A 22,214-nucleotide genomic window follows, 5' to 3' on the forward strand; every position below is an offset into this window, starting at 1 on the left:
CTGCATCCCCTTTCTCTGAGTCCTACTCAGAACTTTGGACCTGGGGGAGATTGTAGAAGGAGCTGATGAAGTGTGTGTAATGCAGCCCCTTTTTGTAGCCTTGCCTCTGAACTTTTGGATCTGCAAGGGGAGTAGCAGTGTGAGTGTGTTCTAACAGGCACTGCTAGTAAAAGGTTTCACCAGTCCATGCTTCAGCATTGGCACATCCCAAGAGTATGAATGTGTTGAGTCCACCGCAAAGAACTGTGGTTACAGATGAGTAACTTTAATTTCCACAAAAGCTGTATGTTCAACATATAGCCCCACTGAACTCTGTTGCAATTGTCAGTGCTTAGCTGAGATGGACTCTGCATGTTCAGTTATTTCAAGCTGAGCACCCAGAAAGTGAGGAACACACAGCTAGTGGTCACCTGTAAAAAAGAGTGGTGTAAGTGGTTTGCCTAGCGTTACATAAAAACTCTGTGGCAGAGGCAGGGATAGAAAGCAGTTCTTCTGGGTGGTATTCAACTGTGTTAACCATCAGACAATTGTTTCTCTTCCTAGAATTCCCTGTCTCATTCATCACAAACCTTTTTAACTTCTGCAGTAAATGAGACAGGGGTCATAGGAAACAACAGCTGCCTTCACTTCACAACCTTGATTTATCCCAGAACGCCATCTATCCTGTGCACTGAGCAAGGCAGAATCCTCTGGAAAAAATATGGTGTGATCATAGAATCATAGAAATGTAGGGCTGGAAGGGACCTAGAGAAGTAGTCAGTCCATGCTGTGGCAGGACTAAGTAAACCTAGACCATCCCTGACAGATGTCTGTCCAATCTGTTTTTAAAAACTCCCAATAATGGGGATTCTACAACCTCCATTGGAGCCTATTCTAGAGCTTAACTACTTATACAATTAGAAAGCCTTTCCTAATATCTAATCTAAATCTCCCATATTGCAGATTACATCCATTACTTCTTGTCCTCCTACCTTCAGTGGACATGGAGAAAATGGATCACCATCCTCTTTATAACCGACTTTAATATTTTTGAAGAGTTATCAGCTCCCCTTTCAGTCATCTTTTCTCAACACTAACCATGCCCAATCTGCATCACATTGTTGACTCATATTTAGTTTGTGATCGATTATAACCCCCCAGATCCTTTTCAGCAGTACTACCACCGGTAGGGACCATAAAGGCAGAACAATAGGAGTATAGATTTCACAATCAGAACTATTGATAAGTGGTTTCTTCCCAGACAAAGGCTATCAAACAAAGTTTTCTTTAAACATCTTAAGATCTGTTTCTTTATTTGGTGATGGTGGGTACTATTAGGACTGGAGTGCCTTCTTATCAGCCCAATATTACATTCTTTGATGCAATTTAGCTGGAATGTGAGGATGCAACTCTGCAACTTTGCTCATGGTTCCTGCTTTTACTGCAGAAAATGATCTCAGATCTTACACCTCCAGATGCCTACAAATTCATTGTTTAATAATTTGTTCCACTATCTTTCCAGGTATCTAAGTTAGGATGACTGATCTATAATTCTCTGTGTCCTCTTTGTTCCCCTTTTTAAAGATAGGTGCTATGTTTGCCCTTCTCCAGTCTTCTGGGACTTCACTTGTACTCCAGGAGTTCTCAAGGATAATTGCTAACAGTTCTGAGATTCGCAAAAAGAAAAGGAGTACTTGTGGCACCTTAGAGACTAACCAATTTATTTGAGCATGAGCTTTCGTGAGCTACAGCTCACTTCATCAGATGCATACCGTGGAAACTGCAGCAGACTTTATATATACACAGAGAATATGAAACAATACCTCCTCCCACCCCACTGTCCTGCTGGTAATAGCTTATCTAAAGTAATCTTCAGGTTAGGCCATTTCCAGCACAAATCCAGGTTTTCTCACCCTCCACCCCCCCACACAAATTCACTCTCCTGCTGGTGATAGCCCATCCAAAGTGACAACTCTTTACACAATGTGCATGATAATGAAGTTAGGCCATTTCCTGCACAAATCCAGGTTCTCTCACTCCCTCACCCCCCTCCAAAAACCCACCCCCATACACACACAAACTCACTCTCCTGCTGGTAATAGCTCATCCAAACTGACCACTCTCCAAGTTTAAATCCAAGTTAAACCAGAACATCTGGGGGGGGGGGGAGGGGAGGTAGGAAAAAACAAGAGGAAATAGGCTACCTTGCATAATGACTTAGCCACTCCCAGTCTCTATTTAAGCCTAAATTAATAGTATCCAATTTGCAAATGAATTCCAATTCAGCAGTTTCTCGCTGGAGTCTGGATTTGAAGTTTTTTTGTTTTAAGATAGCGACCTTCATGTCTGTGATTGCGTGACCAGAGAGATTGAAGTGTTCTCCGACTGGTTTATGAATGTTATAATTCTTGACATCTGATTTGTGTCCATTTATTCTTTTACGTAGAGACTGTCTAGTTTGACCAATGTACATGGCAGAGGGGCATTGCTGGCACATGATGGCATAAATCACATTGGTGGATGTGCAGGTGAACGAGCCTCTGATAGTGTGGCTGATGTTATTAGGCCCTGTGATTGTGTCCCCTGAATAGATATGTGGGCACAATTGACAACGGGCTTTGTTGCAAGGATAAGTTCCTGGGTTAGTGGTTCTGTTGTGTGGTATGTGGTTGTTGGTGAGTATTTGCTTCAGGTTGCGGGGCTGTCTGTAGGCAAGGACTGGCCTGTCTCCCAAGATTTGTGAGAGTGTTGGGTCATCCTTTAGGATAGGTTGTAGATCCTTAATAATGCGTTGGAGGGGTTTTAGTTGGGGGCTGAAGGTGACGGCTAGTGGCGTTCTGTTATTTTCTTTGTTAGGCCTGTCCTGTAGTAGGTAACTTCTGGGAACTCTTCTGGCTCTATCAATCTGTTTCTTTACTTCCGCAGGTGGGTATTGTAGTTGTAAGAAAGCTTGACAGAGATCTTGTAGGTGTTTGTCTCTGTCTGAGGGGTTGGAGCAAATGCGGTTGTATCGCAGAGCTTGGCTGTAGACGATGGATCGTGTGGTGTGGTCAGGGTGAAAGCTGGAGGCATGCAGGTAGGAATAGCGGTCAGTAGGTTTCCGGTATAGGGTGGTGTTTATGTGACCATTGTTTATTAGCACTGTAGTGTCCAGGAAGTGGATCTCTTGTGTGGACTGGACCAGGCTGAGGTTGGTGGTGGGATGGAAATTGTTGAAATCATGGTGGAATTCCTCAAGGGCTTCTTTTCCATGGGTCCAGATGATGAAGATGTCATCAATATAGCGCAAGTAGAGTAGGGGCTTTAGGGGACGAGAGCTGAGGAAGCGTTGTTCTAAATCAGCCATAAAAATGTTGGCATACTGTGGGGCCATGCGGGTACCCATAGCAGTGCCGCTGATCTGAAGGTATACATTGTCCCCAAATGTGAAATAGTTATGGGTAAGGACAAAGTCACAAAGTTCAGCCACCAGGTTAGCCGTGACATTCCTGGCCACTATGGATGTAGAAGCCCTCTACACCAACATTCCACACAAAGATGGACTACAAGCCGTCAGGAACACTATCCCCGATAATGTCACGGCAAACCTGGTGGCTGAACTTTGTGACTTTGTCCTTACCCATAACTATTTCACATTTGGGGACAATGTATACCTTCAGATCAGCGGCACTGCTATGGGTACCCGCATGGCCCCACAGTATGCCAACATTTTTATGGCTGATTTAGAACAACGCTTCCTCAGCTCTCGTCCCCTAAAGCCCCTACTCTACTTGCGCTATATTGATGACATCTTCATCATCTGGACCCATGGAAAAGAAGCCCTTGAGGAATTCCACCATGATTTCAACAATTTCCATCCCACCACCAACCTCAGCCTGGTCCAGTCCACACAAGAGATCCACTTCCTGGACACTACAGTGCTAATAAACAATGGTCACATAAACACCACCCTATACCGGAAGCCTACTGACCGCTATTCCTACCTGCATGCCTCCAGCTTTCACCCTGACCACACCACACGATCCATCGTCTACAGCCAAGCTCTGCGATACAACCGCATTTGCTCCAACCCCTCAGACAGAGACAAACACCTACAAGATCTCTGTCAAGCTTTCTTACAACTACAATACCCACCTGCGGAAGTAAAGAAACAGATTGATAGAGCCAGAAGAGTTCCCAGAAGTTACCTACTACAGGACAGGCCTAACAAAGAAAATAACAGAACGCCACTAGCCGTCACCTTCAGCCCCCAACTAAAACCCCTCCAACGCATTATTAAGGATCTACAACCTATCCTGAAGGATGACCCAACACTCTCACAAATCTTGGGAGACAGGCCAGTCCTTGCCTACAGACAGCCCTGCAACCTGAAGCAAATACTCACCAACAACCACATACCACACAACAGAACCACTAACCCAGGAACTTATCCTTGCAACAAAGCCCGTTGTCAATTGTGCCCACATATCTATTCAGGGGACACAATCACAGGGCCTAATAACATCAGCCACACTATCAGAGGCTCGTTCACCTGCACATCCACCAATGTGATTTATGCCATCATGTGCCAGCAATGCCCCTCTGCCATGTACATTGGTCAAACTAGACAGTCTCTACGTAAAAGAATAAATGGACACAAATCAGATGTCAAGAATTATAACATTCATAAACCAGTCGGAGAACACTTCAATCTCTCTGGTCACGCAATCACAGACATGAAGGTCGCTATCTTAAAACAAAAAAACTTCAAATCCAGACTCCAGCGAGAAACTGCTGAATTGGAATTCATTTGCAAATTGGATACTATTAATTTAGGCTTAAATAGAGACTGGGAGTGGCTAAGTCATTATGCAAGGTAGCCTATTTCCTCTTGTTTTTTCCTACCTCCCCTCCCCCCCCCCCAGATGTTCTGGTTTAACTTGGATTTAAACTTGGAGAGTGGTCAGTTTGGATGAGCTATTACCAGCAGGAGAGTGAGTTTGTGTGTGTATGGGGGTGGGTTTTTGGAGGGGGGTGAGGGAGTGAGAGAACCTGGATTTGTGCAGGAAATGGCCTAACTTCATTATCATGCACATTGTGTAAAGAGTTGTCACTTTGGATGGGCTATCACCAGCAGGAGAGTGAATTTGTGTGGGGGGGTGGAGGGTGAGAAAACCTGGATTTGTGCTGGAAATGGCCTAACCTGAAGATTACTTTAGATAAGCTATTACCAGCAGGACAGTGGGGTGGGAGGAGGTATTGTTTCATATTCTCTGTGTATATATAAAGTCTGCTGCAGTTTCCACGGTATGCATCTGATGAAGTGAGCTGTAGCTCACGAAAGCTCATGCTCAAATAAATTGGTTAGTCTCTAAGGTGCCACAAGTACTCCTTTTCTTTTTGCGAATACAGACTAACACGGCTGTTACTCTGAAGTTCTGAGATTGTTTCATTTAGTTCCCGAAGTACCATAGGATTAGTTTAATCAGGCTCTGCCGATTTGAATACATCTAACTCGGTGGTTCTCAAACTTTTGCAGTGGTGACCCCTTTCACACAGCAAGCCTCTGAGTGCGACCCCCTCTCCCTCCCCAAACTAAAAACACTTTTTTTAAAAAAAATAATAGCACTATTTTAAATGCTGGAGGTGAAGCAGGGTTAGGGGTAGAGGCTGACAGTTCATGACCCCTGAGGGGTCATGATCCGCAGTTTGAGAACCCTTGATCTAAGTTGTCTAAATATTCTTTAACCCGATCTTCCCTAATTTGGCTTGTATTCCTTCCCCCTTGTTGTTAATATTAATTGTGTTGAGTATCAGGTCACCATTAACCTTTTTAATGAAGACTAAAGCAAAACAGGCATTAAATACCTCAGCTTTCTTGATGTCATCAGTTATTAGCTCTCCTTCCTTGCTAAATAGAGGACTTTCACTTTCCTTCATCTTCCTCTTGCTGCTAATATATTTAAAGAACCTTTTCGTACTGCCTTTTATGTCCCTTGCTAGGTGTAACTGATTTTGGGCCTTCGGCTTTCTGATATTATTCCTACTTGCTTGTGCTAATCTTTTGTACTCCTCCTTAGCAATTTGTCCATGTTTCCTCTTTTTGTAGGATTCCCTTTTGATTTTCAGGTCATTGAAGGGTTCCTGACAGGACCATATTGGCCTCTTCCTATCTTTTCTTCTCACCGGGATATTGTCTCCTTGAGAATATTGTCTCTTTGAGAAACTGTCAGCTCTCCTGGGATCCTTTTTCCCTTAGATTTTCTTCCCATGGGGCCTTACCTGCCAGTTCTCTGACTTTGTTGAAGCCCTCTTTTTTAAAGTCCATTGCCTTTATTCTGCTGCTCTCAGTCATTCCTTTCCTTACAATCATGAAATCTGTCATTTCATGATCACTTTCACATAAATTGCCTTCCACCTTCAGATGCGCTACGAATTCCTCCCTGTTGGTCAGAATCATAGAATATCAGGGTTGGAAGGGACCTCAGGAGGTCGTCTAGTCCAACCCCCTGCTCAAAGCAGGACCAATGCCTAACTAAATCATCCCAGACAGGGCTTTGTCAAGCCTGACCTTAAAAACCTCAAAGGAAGGCGATTCCACCACCTCTCTAGGTAACGCATTCCAGTGCTTCACTACCCTCCCAGTGAAAAAGCTTTTCCTAATATCCAACCTATACCTCCCCCACTACAACATGAGACCATTACTCCTTGTTTTGTCATCTGCTACCACTGAGTGCAGTCTAGATCAGTGGTCCCCAGCCTTTCTTGTGGGAATGGCATATTGCTATTCCCAGAAGACTGTGGCGGGTGCTGGATACCCCGCCGCCGATTAAGAAGTGTCGCCGCTGAAATGCTGCCGGGTGGTTCTCCAGCGGCCATGCTCGGCGGCGGGGTGTCTTGCGGGTGTACAAAAATGCCCCAGCAGGTGCCATGGCACCCGTGGGCACTGCGTTGGGGACCCCTGGTCTAGATCCATCCTCTTTGGAACCCCCTTTCAGGTAGTTGAAAGCAGCTATCAAATCCCCCCTCATTCTTCTCTTCTGCAGACTAAACAATCCCAGTTCCCTCAGCCTCTCCTCATAACTCATGTGTACCGGTCCCCTAATCATTATTGTTGCCCTCTGCTGAACGCTTTCCAATTTTTCCACATCCTTCTTGTAGTGTGGGGCCCAAAACTGGAAACAGTACTCCAGATGAGGCCTCACCAATGTCGAAGAGAGGGGAACGATCACGTCCCTTGATCTGCTGGCAATGCCCCTACTTATACAGCCCAAAATGCCGTTAGCCTTCTTGGCAACAACGGCACACTGTTGACTCATATCCAACTTCTCGTCCACTGTAACCCCTACATCCTTTTCTGCAGAACTGCTGCCTAGCCATTCGGTCCCTAGTCTGTAGTGGTGCATGGGATTCTTCCGTCCTAAGTGCAGGACTCTGCACTTGTCCTTGTTGAACCTCATCAGATTTCTTTTGGCCCAATCCTCTAATTTGTCTAGGTCCCTCTGTATCCTGTCCCTACCCTCCAGCGTATCTACCACTCCTCCCAGTTTAGTGTCATCTGCAAACTTGCTGAGGGTGCAGTCCATTCCATCCTCCAGATCATTAATGAATATATTGAACAAAACCAGCTCCAGGACCGACCCTTGGGGCACTCCGCTTGATACCGGCTGCCAAGTAGACACGGAGCCATTGATCACTACCCATTGAGCCCGACAATCTAGCCAGCTTTCTATTCACCTTATAGTCCATTCATCCAGCCCATACTTCTTTAACTTGCTGGCAAGAATTCTGTGGGAGACCGTATCAAAGCTTTGCTAAAGTCAAGGAATAACACATCCACTGCTTTCCCCTCATCCACAGAGCCAGTTATCTCATCGTAGAAGGCAGTTAGGTTAGTCAAGCATGACTTGCCCTTGGTGAATCCATGCTGACTGTTCCTGATCACTTTTCTCTCCTCTAAGTGCTTCAGAATTGATTCCTTGAGGACCTGCTCCATGATTTTTCCAGGGACTGAGGTGAGGCTGACTGACCAGGATCCTCCTTCTTCCCTTTTTTAAAGATGGGCACTACATTAGCCTTTTCCCAGTCTTCTGGGACCTCCCCCGATCGCCATGAGTTTTCAAAGATAATGGCCAATGGCTCTGCAATCAAATCCGCCAACTCCTTTAGCACTCTTGGATGCAGCGCATCTGGCCCCGTGGACTTGTGCTCATCCAGCTTTTCTAAATAGTCCCGAACCAATTCTTTCTCAACAGAGGGCTGGTCATCTCCTCCCCATGCTGTGCTGCCCAGTGCAGCAGTCTGGGAGCTGACCTTGTTCATGAAGACAGAGGCAAAAAAAGCATTGAGTACATTAGCTTTTTCCACATCCTCTGTCACTAAGTTGCCTCCTTCATTCAGTAAGGGGCCCACGCTTTCCTTGACTTTCTTCTTGTTAACATACCTGAAGAAACCCTTCTTGTTACTCTTAACATCTCTTGCTAGCTGCAACTCCAGGTGTGATTTGGCCTTCCTAATTTCACTCCTGCATGCCTGAGCAATATTTTTATACTCTTCCCCTGTCATTTGTCCAATCTTCCACTTCTTGTAAGCTTCTTTTTTGTGTTTAAGATCAGCAAGGATTTCACTGTTAAGCCAAGCTGGTTGCCTGCCATATTTACTATTCTTTCTACACATCAGGATGGTTTGTCCCTGTAACCTCAATAAGGATTCTTTAAAATACAGCCAGCTCTCCTGGACTCCTTTCCCCCTCATGTTATTCTCCCAGGGGATCCTGCCCATCAGTTCCCTGAGGGAGTTCAAGTCTGCTTTTCTGAAGTCCAGGGTCCGTATTCTGCTGCTCTCCTTTCTTCCTTGTGTCAGGATCCTGAACTTGACCATCTCATGGTCACTGCCTCCCATGTTCCCATCCACTTTTGCTTCCCCTACTAATTCTTCCTGGTTTCTGAGCAGCAGGTCAAGAAGAGCTCTGCCCCTAGTTGGTTCCTCCAGCACTTGCACCACAAAATTGTCCCCTACACTTTCCAAAAACTTCTTGGATTGTCTGTGTACCGCTGTATTGCTCTTCCCAGCAGATATCAGGGTGATAGACGTCTTCCATGAGAACCAGGGCCTGCCATCTTGTAACTTTCATTAGTTGCTGGAAGAAAGCCTCGTCCACCTCATCCCCCTGATCTGGTGGTTGATAGCAGACTCCCATCACGACATCACCCTTGTTGCTCACTCTTCTAAACTTAATCCAGAGACTCTCAGGTTTCATACCGGAGCTCTGAGCAGTCATACTGCTCTCTTACATACAGTGCGATTCCCCCACCTTTTCTGCCCTGCCTGTCCTTCCTGAACAGTTTATATCCATCCATGACAGTACTCCAGTCATGTGAGTTATCCCACCAAGTCTCTGTTATTCCAATCACAACTAAAATCACATCTAAAAGGGATGTTATTCCAATCAAATCTAAAAGGGCTGTTCCCTGATTACTTCCTCCACTTTCTTGAACAGAAAGTTGCATACCAAGAAAATTTTGTGTTTTGCTGTATTACTTTTCCAACAGATGTCTGGGTGGTTAAAGTCCTCCATTACTACCAAATCTTGTGTTTTAGATATTTTTGTTGTTTGTTCCAGAAATGCCTAATCCACCTCCTCTTCCCGATTTGGCAATTTTAAATACTGTATCATAATGCATACACACAATGGGGCGGAACTAAGATTGCATGAGCAAACACCCTCTGCTCCTATCCCTGCCATCCCTCCTGAACTGCTGCCTTTCCCTGTCCCTCTGTTCCTCTCCTTGTCTTCTCTTTTGAGCTCCTGTTCCTGTCTTCTTCCCTGCTTCTATTCCTCTTCATCCCCTAGTTCCTGTCTCTACCCTATGCTCTGCTCTTCATGTTCCTGCCCTGGCCTCCACTCCCTGCTCCTATCCTCTGCCTCCTCACCGACTCCCTGCTTCTCATCGATAGTCATTTGTGTCAGGCTGCTTTCTCCTCCTCCATGCTTTCTGGGCACTAGTGAGGGAAAATTGAGAGTACAGGAGAGAGAGTCTTCGTGTCAACTCCTGTGCCCAGTACTATAATAGCTCTGGCTGCCAGGAGGAGCAAGGAAAAGTTCTGCTCAGCCTTTGCCACATGCTCAGTTGTTCTGTGGGAATGGCACATGCACAGTCCAGTCCCATGTAGGAGCTGTGAAGGCATGGGGAATTTAGTTGCCATACTCTAACTTCTAGTGAGCATGTATCCAGTGGGATTTTTCAGAAGACTATATAGCTTGGCCAGATTTGGGCAGAATTTCACTGGGAGAGCACAATGGATGTCCCAGACCCCATCGTCAAATTCCAAGTCTTTCCTCCAAAGCCTAGAGGCACTTGACTTTCTCAGTGAAATAGTTGTAAGACTTTAGCATGGTCAAAATAATGTATATTTCTTCAATCTCGTTGTGGGAAATGGCTGAACTGTTTTAGCTGAAAGTTTTTCTTTAAATAAACAAACAACCACAGAAACAAACAAAAACAAAAATTAAAAGCCTGAGGCTCATCCCTGGAATGGGAAATTTCAGCCTGAACAGTTGAAGTATGGCAAAATCATAAGCAATTGGAAACAGGGACTTATAGTGGAAAGTGGTAGGTAACCTTAATTGTGGTAATCTAGAAAACAAATCTGTACTACAAGAATCTACATGGTGAGCTTCTTTTGCCTGCAGGTAATTAGCAATTACATTTTACTTCCAGTTTTACATAGTGATGCTAACTGTGCATCGGCTGGAGCCAGGCTGTTCTGAAATCTGGCTCCATATTTAGGGTAACTTTTTATGGTCTGTAGCTCAAAAACAGTTTGATCATGTTTTCCATTCTTTGTGTGTACATGCACGCACATACAGAGGATGTCATTCTGCAACCAATTTATTGCTACAAAAACAATTGTTAGATGAATCACACCAACCTGCAGAGCCAGGATTTAGAATGCTAGGCATTTAATTCCAAAACTTACAAGCCTTTACCACTTGAGCAAAGGGAGGACCTCTGTTGCAGTGGCAAAACTTAGAAGGACCTTTATGTTCCCTCTAACCTGTAACCCGCCACCATAAAGCAAGCTATTTATACTGAATGCAGACTGTAGCTATTACAGTTGGGTACAGCAGCTAACAACTTTGGTTAAATACAGCTATTTTCTTGAAACATAGCTGCTGCGCAAATTTTAAATGAGATGTAAGTGAATGGTGAAGGGTTGATAACAAGTACTTTTTTAATTAAGGACTACAAAGTAACATTAAATACAAGTCCCCTTCAAAGCATGGTAACATGTTAATGACCTATAACTCATAAACTTTTAAGAGTAATTTTCTTCAGACTTTGTAGAATAATTCTCCTTAGTATTTGGAGTAAATTTAGCAATTTTCAGACAAGACCATGCCTTCATGTGTGGTGGATTTAAAACTATGGATCATACTGTAACTTGGTTATAATCTTAACTACTGTATATTGACAAGAGAATCTACATAAAGTAAATTGATTTCCACAAAGGGCTATTGAAAACAACACGAATAAGACTTACTTTAACAACTTGGACATCAGACTGGAAAAAAGGTGTAAATTTTTACTGGTTTGTTGGAGAATCCACAATGACCCTTGGTAAATTGTTTAATCACTGAAAATTTTTAAATCAAGATGGGAAGTTTTTCTAAAAGCTCTGCTCTAGGAATTACTTTGGAGAAGTTATATGGCCTGTGCTATCCTGGAGATCAGACTAGATGATTGCAATGGTCCCTTCTGGCCTTAGAATCTAAAATCAGTATTTTCATTTTTGGTTCATATTCTAGCATGTTGCTTTCTTCAGCCCACACGTGATCTGAAACAAAGATAATTAAATGCAACAAAGAGGCAAGAGGAGTTCTGGTGGCTGGGCTGCATGTTTCTTTTTTTTTGTTAGATTATGATGGCTGTTCAGTCATCTGGAGACAACCATTTTACTTAGAAACTGGCTGACAACGAGCATTTAATAGATGAGTTTACAGCCTTCTGGTTGGCCACTAACACAATGTCATCAGCAGACAGTGCAGGTACTGATTTGTCTGGCCGCATGGGAAAACTTGAAGCAGAGCAATAGCTGACAAAGGTAGTATTTAACCTCAATTAAGGTTAAGAATCATTGTGTGTTTTGGTTTTTATTTTTTTCTTCATGGTTTTGACTCTGAAATCAGGTCTTATGGAATAAAGTATAATTGATACCTCTCAGTACGTTGGAATAGTTAGTGTTTATCAGAAATGGCAATATAATTTTTTTTTCTATTTTAGTTACCTTAAAGTATTTAAGTACCTTATTTTTTCTTTAAAATGCCTGAAGATGACCAATTAAAACTCCAATCCTGCACCTGCCCAGATGATTAGCCCTCTTAAATTCAGTAAGACTACTTCATGTGTGCGTGCTTGCAGGATTGGTGCCTAAATAATTAAGAGCTATGTGTTAAGCTTACAGTCTGCCTGGAAGGCAGGGTGGTGTTGGGGAGTGGAAGGGAGTGGTGCATTGTTGCAAAGCTTTTGGAGCCGCCTAGAGGGAGATGGTAACTCTGGGGCTTCCGGTAGCCTCACCCCTCTGTAGAGGGAGTACACTGTTGACATGTCTGTAGCTGGTGCAGTGTACTCTCCCCAGTATGCCAGTGAAGCTATGCCACTGACCAGCCTAGAGGGGTTGGGGCCAAGACCATGCTTCTTCCTGCCAACCTGCGCATGGCAGGGCACTTGAAGCAGTGGTATGCCACATCAGCGCAAGGCAGTAAGAGTGTGACTTAGTCTCTTTATTCCCTTTCATTGGCATGCAGGATGGGCTGCTTGTATATGCAGTTTTGTTATCCATTTCATTCTGTTCGACTTGTGTAAGCATCTCTTTTGACAAACCATTTGATACGTTCAACACTTTAATTTCAGCTTCAAATGGTATGTAAGCACTTGTCCCATTGAGGAAATTATTAAAAAGTTTTGTTTTTTTCCATTAGACTTTCTGTATCAAAATTCTGAATTGCTTTATAGTGTTTTTTTTTTCCATTTCTGTTAGTGAGAAGTAACTAGTTCCCTTTAGATGCACCTCTGAAAGATTTTTGCTTAGTTACCCAGCCAATCGCAGTGCTTTAAATCTCTTGTGTAGCCTACTCGAAGAGGGGTAATTTGCTAAAAAATGACTGTGAAAGCTGTCACTTTCCATCACTTCTAGATCAGTAAAATGTAAAAACATGCTAAGTGAGCTATAATAACCTAGGAGAAATACTTAGTGTTGCTTTTAGGGACATTAATATCATCAGATCACTCTTTTCTTTTAATGTAACGTATATTGTACTTTTCCCTCAAGTATTTCCAAATTGCTTACTGTACTAAAGTAAAGGTTGAATTTGCAAAATCAGAAATTTTGGTGGATGTTTTAAAAGCTACCAAAATATATTGTCTTAATGGTAAGGGTGACAGGACCCCTATGACCTGTGATATTTCAAAATAAATTGCATTAAATATTAACTGCTGTTGATGTATTATTTTGGAAGCTTCTACACTAATTTTTTTTTTTAAAAAACCTCATTTGTGAAGGTTTGGTTTAGATGCTATAGTGATGGGTGCCTTACAAATGCTTCAAAACTATAGGCTAAAATACTTATAATAGTTCTTTCCTCTGATTACGTTTCTAGTCATAGTTGTGTGTGCACTGACATTGAGCATTCCTTTCTACCTTGATGTTCTTACCTGCACAAGTAAAATAAGATATCTTCTTAAAAAATAAACAAGCAAACCAAAACAAACCCCACAACTATGGTGTTTTCTTAGCCCTGGTCTACACTAGGACTTTAGGTCGAATTTAGCAGCGTTAAATCGATGTAAACCTGCACCCGTCCACACGATGAAGCCCTTTTTTTCGACTTAAAGGGCTCTTAAAATCTATTTCCTTACTCCACCCCTGACAAGTGGATTAGCGCTTAAATCGGCCTTGCCGGGTCGAATTTGGGATACTGTGGACACAATTCAACGGTATTGGCCTCCGGGAGCTATCCCAGAGTGCTCCATTGTGACCGCTCTGGACAGCACTCTCAACTCAGATGCACTGGCCAGGTAGACAGGAAAAGAACTTTTGAATCTCATTTCCTGTTTGGCCAGCGTGGCAAGCTGCAGGTGACCATGCAGAGCTCATCAGCAGAGGTGACCATGATGGAGTCCCAGAATCGCAAAAGAGCTCCAGCATGGACTGAACGGGAGGTACGGGATCTGATCGCTGTATGGGGAGAGGAATCCGTGCTATCAGAACTCCGTTCCAGTTTTCGAAATGCCAAAACCTTTGTCAAAATCTCCCAGGGCATGAAGGACAGAGGTCATAACAGGGACCCGAAGCAGTGCCGCGTGAAACTTAAGGAGCTGAGGCAAGCCTACCAGAAAACCAGAGAGGTGAATGGCCGCTCCGGGTCAGAGCCCCAAACATGCCGCTTCTATGATGAGCTGCATGCCATTTTAGGGGGTTCAGCCACCACTACCCCAGCCTTGTTGTTTGACTCCTTCAATGGAGATGGAGGCAACACGGAAGCAGGTTTTGGGGATGAAGAAGATGATGATGAGGTTGTAGATCGCTCACAGCAAGCAAGCAGAGAAACCGTTTTTCCCGACAGCCAGGAACTGTTTCTCACCCTGGACCTGGAGCCAGTACCCCCCGAACCCACCCAAGGCTGCCTCCTGGACCCGGCAGGTGGAGAAGGGACCTCCGGTGAGTGTACCTTTTACAATACTATACATGGTTTAAAAGCAAGCATGTGAAAGGATTAATTTGCCCTGGCATTCGTGGCTCTCCTGGATGTACTCCCAAAGCCTTTGCAAAAGGTTTCTGGGGAGGGCAGCCTTATTGCGTCCTTCATGGTAGGACACTTTACCACTCCAGGCCAGTAACACGTACTCGGGAATCATTGTACAACAAAGCATTGCAGTGTATGTTTGCTGGCGTTCAAACCACATCCATTCTTTATCTCTCTGTGTTATCCTCAGTAGAGTGAGATATCATTCATGGTCACCTGGTTGAAATAGGGTGCTTAAAATCAACAAAGGGGGTGGCTTTACATCAATGAGTATTTCAGGCAGGACTTCACGGACGGTTCCAATAAGAAATGGTGCACCTAAGTAATTGTTCTTATTGGAACAAGCAGGTTGGTCTGGCCTCTGATTAATACATGGCTAGATTTACTTTGCTGCACCTTCTCTGTGAGTGACTGCAGTGTGACCCAGAGGAATGAGTCCCCTAGATGGGGGACGGGGGGAAGCAAATGAGTACAAAACAAATCTGGTCTATTTCTTGTTTTGATCCACTCCATCTATCTTTTACATCTTTGGCTGGCAGCAGATGGTGCAGAAGGACTGCAAGCCATTCTCATCTCTTGCCTGTCTGGCAGAAGATGGTGCAGTAGGACTGCTAGCCATCCTCATCTCTTGCCTGCCTGGCAGAAGATGGTACAGTGGGACTGCTAGCAATCCATATCGCCTGCCTGCTCACCATAAGATGGTTCAATAGGACTGACTGCAGGACTAAAGAGAATGACCTGGTCAAGTCGCTTCTAATGTAGTCCCTGCACTCACGTCTGCCCAGGCGCTCCTGGCTGATGTGGCCAGGAGCACCTTGGACATCACGATGACAGCTACCAGTTCTATTGTACCGTCTGCTGCCACAAGGCAAGGGGTTGCTGCTGCTGTGTAGCAATGCAGTACCACGTCTGCCAGCACCCAGGAGACATAGGGTGACGGTTACCTGAGCGGGCTCCGTGCTTGCCGTGGTGTGGCGTCTGCACAGGTAACTCAAGAAAAAAGGCGTGAAACGATTGTCTGCTGCTGCTTTCACGGAGGGAGGGAGGGAACGGGGGCCTGAAGATATGTACCCAGAACCACCCGCGACAATGTTTTAGCCCCATCAGGCATTGGGATCTCAACCCAGAATTCCAATGGGCAGTGGAGACTGCGGGAACTGTGGGATAGCTACCCACAGTGCAACACTCCGGAAGTCGACGCTTGCCTCAGTATTGTGGAAGCACTCCGCCGAGTTAATGCACTTAGAGCATTTTCTGTGGGGACACACACACTCGAATATATAAAAACGATTTCTAAAAAACTGACTTTTATAAATTCGACCTAATTTCGTAGTGTAGACATACCCTTACTCTGACTACACTGAGGCTTTGATCCTGAAAGTCCTTTCTCAGAGCTTGATCCCACATCTATTGAATCAAGCCCTCTGTGCATAGCAGTGAACACAAGGTGCGGGCTACACATGGGCACAAATAAGGTTAAACAATAGTATGGTGAGCAAAAGTCAATCTGAAGCCCCTGCGTGTCCTCGACTTAGTTTTCTGAGTGTAAGGTAAAACAGAGGTGGGGTGCAGGGGGTGGGGGGGGATGTGTTTTAGGACATTGATTTTCAAACTGTGGGTCATGTCCCCTTGTGGTGGTGGTTGGGTGGGGGTGCAATGAGGATACTGGGAGGCATGTGATGGGATGTGGGTCTGTGACTGGCTGGGTGTCTGGGCCAGAGCAGGGCAGTAGCAGGGAGAACTCATAGGGAGTCCCCAGCAGTTGACAGGGAGCGCAGCCACACCCTGTCCTGGCAGCAGCCTGCTCCTCTTCTCCTCCTCCCAACTTGACCATTGGGGACTTCTTGCTTGCTCTCCCTGCTACTGCCCTGCCCTGGCCCAGATACCTGGCTGGCTGCAGTCCTTGTGTATTTACTCTCTGGAGCCTGTGGGTGTGAGAGGCTCTGGGAATAGGGGAGGGAGGGCAAGGAATCCCGTTGCACTCCACGCTGCCATAGGTTCCTCTGGGGATGGAGTCAACCAGATCATACCGCTACCCCAGATGTGAGCCGCCTGTTCTCCATGAGTCACTTTCTGTCCTGGATGGGTCCGAGTCGGGGAAGGAGGGAGGGTCCGTGGAGAAAGGGGGGCACAGCAAAAAAGTTTGGGAATGTCTATTTTAATAGAAATGAGCTTAAGCACCATTCTCAATATGCCAGTGAGGCACTTAGCTATATGCACTACTCTAACCTCTCTTCAGCTGCAAGACAGGTGTAATTTTGCATCTACATAATAGCTCTCGCTGTACAAGGTTAGGTGTCCCTGTGCTATCCTACTTCCCACATTTTACTTTTGTTTATGCACATGATCCGGTGGGTAGTATGAGTGACCACCCGTCCCTAATTGGGCAGGACAGTCCTGAAATGTACATTTCAAGTCCCGGTCCCAGGCTGAATGACACTGGGTCAGCATTTGTCCCGGATTCCCTGTGATGCTGCTATGCACCTGCCCAAGGCTTAGTGGTGGTGCCAGTCTCTTCCTGGTGTGTGTGTGTGTGTGTATGTGTGTGGGGGGGGCTGAGGCCCTCCCTCGCCACAAGGACTCACCCCCTGATCCTTCTCTTTCCTCCGAGGCCCGGAGCTGGGCCGTGCTAAGAGCCACCCGGGGAGCCTGGGCAGTTGTGGGGAGCCCCAGACCCTCCACCTGCCCTTGGGGTTGAGGCTGCTTTGGGGCTCTTATCACTGCATATCTTTGGCTCCTGGCCTGGTCAGGGCGGGGTTTCGGGGGAAGGGTAGGAGCAGGAGGCAGGGCCACAGAGGGAGTGGGGCTCCTGCATACGTCCTGTTTTTGCATTTTGAAAAGGTGGTCAGTAGGGTACTGCTCTGGGACTCAGGAGACGTGGGTTGTATTTGTGACTCTACCACTGATCTTATGTGTGACCTTGGGCAAGTCACTTCACTTCTCTAGGCCTCTCTTTCCCTTCCTACCTTTTGTCTGACCTGTCTGTTTAGACTGCCAGCTCTTTGGAGCAGGAGACTGACTTAGTATGCATTTGTAAAGTGCCTAGCACAATAAGACGCAATCTCAGTTGGAGCCTTTAAATTCTACAGTAATAAAAATAATTTCGTACATACACATTAAAATATTTTTTTCTTAAATGACATGGTGCAATCACTAGTGTTGTTAGCCCATGGGAATGGGAACCTGGAACACCTGATTTCTAATCCCAGCTATGTCACTAATTTACTGTGGTTTTGGGCAGATAATTTAATCTCTCTGTTTTATTTTCCCGAGCCATAAAATGGGTAAAAATGGCTGCGAATTTTTTACTTCATTTAAATTCACAATGCATCTCAGTTTCTTCAATAATGGAGACAGGGTATACAAGTCTGTTGTACTGTTGAGTAAGTCAAGGAGAGCTGGCTGTTTCTGTACTGCATGAGTTAGAGAGTTTGGTGGGTTTGGAGGCTGATTAAAGTGTGTCATAGAGGAGTGTCTCAAATCAGGGAGCTGTTTTCCTGGGAGATCCTTTGATGCTTCAGACTGGTAGAGAAACTGCTGTTTATTGGGACAGGTCTAGATATCTCAAATTTTTGTGTGAACTTACGGATGGACTAAATGGAATGAACCGAACCTCCAGCACTGTGGCTTACTCCTCCGTCCGCACTTAATCTTTTTGTTTTTCCAGAAATGTGAGGAGAGCAGGATGCTATCAGCCTTTCCATAAGAATTTCTACTATACCATCTGGGTAGTGCTCGCTCATCTCATTTGTATCTTGTTAAGCATTGTTACGTCTATCACTATTGTTTAGAGATTCCTTTTCTTGTTTTCATTTTTAGCTGTACCTCTTTGATGCCTGGACCCAGCTGTGATCGGTTTAAGTTGCATATACCATATGCTGGAGAAACACTCAAATGTAAGTTAAAGCCCTTTATATCACCCATTCTCGACTTCTCTCACCCCGTTCTATGTCAGTCACAATGCTCTGTGCTAACAACTTAATATTTCCCAGTGTTTCAAACTTTGCCATTTTATCGTGAGTCTTGTGATATTTGGTGTCATCTTAAAGCTCCAACTTCTGGAGTAATGTGACTATGTGAAAATCTTAGCTTTTGGTTTTTTTAAGAAATAAGTTTCTAGTTTTTATAGATGCAGAGAAAAGGTTGAAAACATAAAAAGATAACCAAAATTTATTATTTTGTAAAATGTGATTAAGACTGTTATAATTTTTGGAGGCCAGACTCATGCTCTTGGAATGCTTTGGGCTGACAATACTGATTTCCTCTCTGGTAGTGAGGATTTTCTTACTGGTACAGTATTTGTGATATTGTATAGAGACACAAATAACTGGCACAGATTGTCATGCTGGGTGAAGCAGTGGAATTTGTTTTTAGTCATTAATACTTTCAGAGATCATTTGGCTATCAAATCTTCCTTTCTAAAAGCCATTTCTAGTGATAAATGTTGGTTTGTTTGACCCTCCCATTGTTGAATGAGTATTTGGTTGTAAAAATTAGATAAGAGAATATTTCCTTTCATGTTTTTAGAAGACAGGAAAGAATTTTCTCATCTTCTCTGTTGCCATTCAGCTGCAGGTGAAGAATGGTAGAAGTTGTGAGGAGGGATAACTTTAAAGCAATACTAAAGTGACTGATCTATCTTGGCTATCAAATGCATATTAAAAACTTGCTTTATTGTTTCATGGCCGTGATTTTGCTTCCATCAATGTATCTGACTTGTGAAGATCACACTTTCATGGAATTTCATGTAGTGTTCATTCAGATGTAATGATCAAAAAGTGTCCATGTTTGTCTGTCTCTCAAATCAATTCTTATAGCCTGTCACAGGGTGCCTTGCCCTTTGAGCATGACTGATCCAGTCCTACCTGTAACACTTATTTTTTCCATCTGCGTGAGCTAAGTCACATGATAGGTTGTGTGGCTAAATCAGCTGTTCTGGGATGGAGATAAGACAGAAGCCTGTGAAGAGCCTGAGGGAGAGAAGGGAGAATCCAGGTATGAACCCATGGGGAGCTGCTGCTTGGTAGAGACTCAAAGGAACCAAGGAGTGCCTGGGCCCAGCTAGAGACTAGGGGGACAGAAGACTCTTTTGTATTTGTTTTGGACTTGGATATCCAGCAAGAGGCACTTTTTCTTTAATGACTTAGCTAAATGGCCAGGTCTCTGTCGCAAGTTATCACTGCAACCAAAACAAGCTGAGAGGTTGGGAGGTTCAATCTAAGTGAGAAGAAACCGAGGCAGTGACTATCCCAAAGCTCGACCTGGTAGGAGGTGGAGCTACATAACCTAAGGGCTTCTCTACATGTGAAGTTAGTGTGCAGCAGGCTAGGGTGTGAATTTACAGTGCACAAGTTACTCTGCACTAACTCTCTATGTGAATACTCTTGTACTAAGCTAAACCGCCTGAGAGCACTTCTGGTACATAGCAAGAATGTTCACTTGGGGAGATAGTGTGGAGTAGCCAGTGTGCTGTCAGTTCACACTCTAGCTTGCTGCACCATTGCTGCACTCAGCCCTTCAAGTTGGAACACTGTATGATTTCAGTGTGGTCTACTGGCTTGGTTTATTGTATCTTTGCTTTTATCTGTAAAGTTTTCACTTGCCATTTCTGAAATTCATCATTCCCTCTCAAATTTTATTTTGTAATTAGAGGTGGGTCATCATGTTTTTTTATTTAGGTCAGTCGTAAGTGATGGATAGTATAGATTTTATTCACAAAACCTGTTGTTTGTACTCTGGTAGTCACACTGATCTAGAGAGTGTGTGGTACAGTTTAAATGCTGAGAATTTGTTTATACTTCAGTATGCATTAGGACCTGTTATCTGATTGCACAATACTTTAGAAGCCATGCTCCTTTTACAAACATCAATCTATAGAGTTTACTTTCTGTATAGTTACAAATATTTTATTGGTAGTTTGACATTTACAGCAAAATCTATCATTCCAGGAATTTACTTTAGGTAGGCCATGAAATTATTTTAGTTTTTCTATTTTGTGATTATAGTTCGCCTAGACTCCAACATGACTGTCAGGATGAAGTGTATATTTAATCTCCTGTTCTAAAAGTGCCAAAATGTTTGCCAGGGTTCCCTACCCACTGTGAACTCTAGGGTACAGATGTGGGGACCCGCATAAAAGACCCCCTACGCTTATTTCTACCAGCTTAGGCTAAAACTTCCCCAAGGCACAAATTCTTTGCCCTTGGAGGGTATGCTGCCACTACCAAGTGATTTAACAAAGAATCAGGGAAAGGACCACTTGGAGTTCCTATTCCCCCAAAATATCCCCCCAAGCCCTTATACCCCCTTTCCTGGGGAGGCTTGAGAATAATATCCTAACCAATTGGTTACAAAGTGATCACAGACCCAAACCCCTGGGTCTTAAGACAATAGAGAAATCAGTCAAGTTCTTAAAAGAAGGATTTTATTTTTTAAAAAAAAAAAAGGTAAAAATCACCTCTGTAAAATCAGGATGGAAAATAACTTTACAGGATAACAAAAGATTCAAAAACACAGCAGAATTTCCTCTAGGCTTAGTTTCGAAGTTACAAAAAACAGGAATAAACCTCCCTCCAGCAAAGGAAAAATTCACAAGCAAAACAAAAGATAACATGCCTTGCCTGGCTTTTACTTACAATTTTTGTAATATGAGAGACTTTTAGGATGGTTTATAGGAGAAGGAGTGTTCTGACCTGATGCTTCTCTGCTTCTCAAGAGAACACACAAAACAAAGTCCCCCCCCCCCCCCCAAGATTTTAAAGTATCTTCTTTCCCCATTGGTCCTTTTGGTCAGGTGCTAACCAGGTTATTTGAGCTTCTTACCCCCTTACAGGTAAGGAGGAATTCTAGGCTACCCTTAGCTGTATGGTTATGACAGTGTTGCTCGGGATTCATCACAGAAATATGGGTAGATAATTTCAGAAAGATGAAAATAGAATCTTAGATGCTAGAGATTACAGAGAACACACTGGAGCATTATAAATTTGGATATTTCCACCATGAATTTAGCCTAACCCCTTTGGTACATACTACTTTGGGACCTGGTGGTATTTTTTCCTCATATATGAAGAAGACAACTATGTCAACTAGCGTTCCTTACTTTTGTGTACACTGTAACCTCTCTGTTTAGAGAGATGTCCATTTTTAGATAAAAAATAATAATAAAATTCTTCAGCATCCAGAGTGGCAAGTTCAACCGCATTTTAAAGCCTTGAACAACCTACTTCCATATATTAAGTTCCGTAAAACAATGTTTAAGACTTGCTTTGTGGCCAGTGCCAGATTGCACTGAAGAATCTTAACAGTGCAACAGCGGGATTGAGAATGTTTCCATAGGAATATAATAGCTGCCTGATGTATCACCTGCAGAGCTCTGTTTTCAAACAGTTCATTGAGAGACCAAAAAAAGTGAGTGTTTTTGAGTGCAGAGAGACCAGAGTTATTCCCAATG

The 22,214-nt window shown here is 44.0% G+C and overlaps 1 protein-coding gene across 2 annotated transcripts in view; it reads left to right on the plus strand.

Annotated features, from left to right (window-relative positions):
- BABAM2 (BRISC and BRCA1 A complex member 2) overlaps positions 1 to 22,214 on the plus strand; it is a 308,321-nt gene that overhangs the window by 35,784 nt on the left and 250,323 nt on the right. For both annotated transcript variants that reach the window (XM_077813632.1, XM_077813631.1), the window contains exon 3: positions 18,584 to 18,660. In XM_077813632.1, the coding sequence (XP_077669758.1) occupies positions 18,584 to 18,660 (77 nt within the window). The remainder of the gene's footprint in view (positions 1 to 18,583; positions 18,661 to 22,214) is intronic.

Source organism: Eretmochelys imbricata, chromosome 3 (assembly GCF_965152235.1).
Source record: "Eretmochelys imbricata isolate rEreImb1 chromosome 3, rEreImb1.hap1, whole genome shotgun sequence".
Taxonomy (NCBI): domain Eukaryota; kingdom Metazoa; phylum Chordata; order Testudines; family Cheloniidae; genus Eretmochelys; species Eretmochelys imbricata.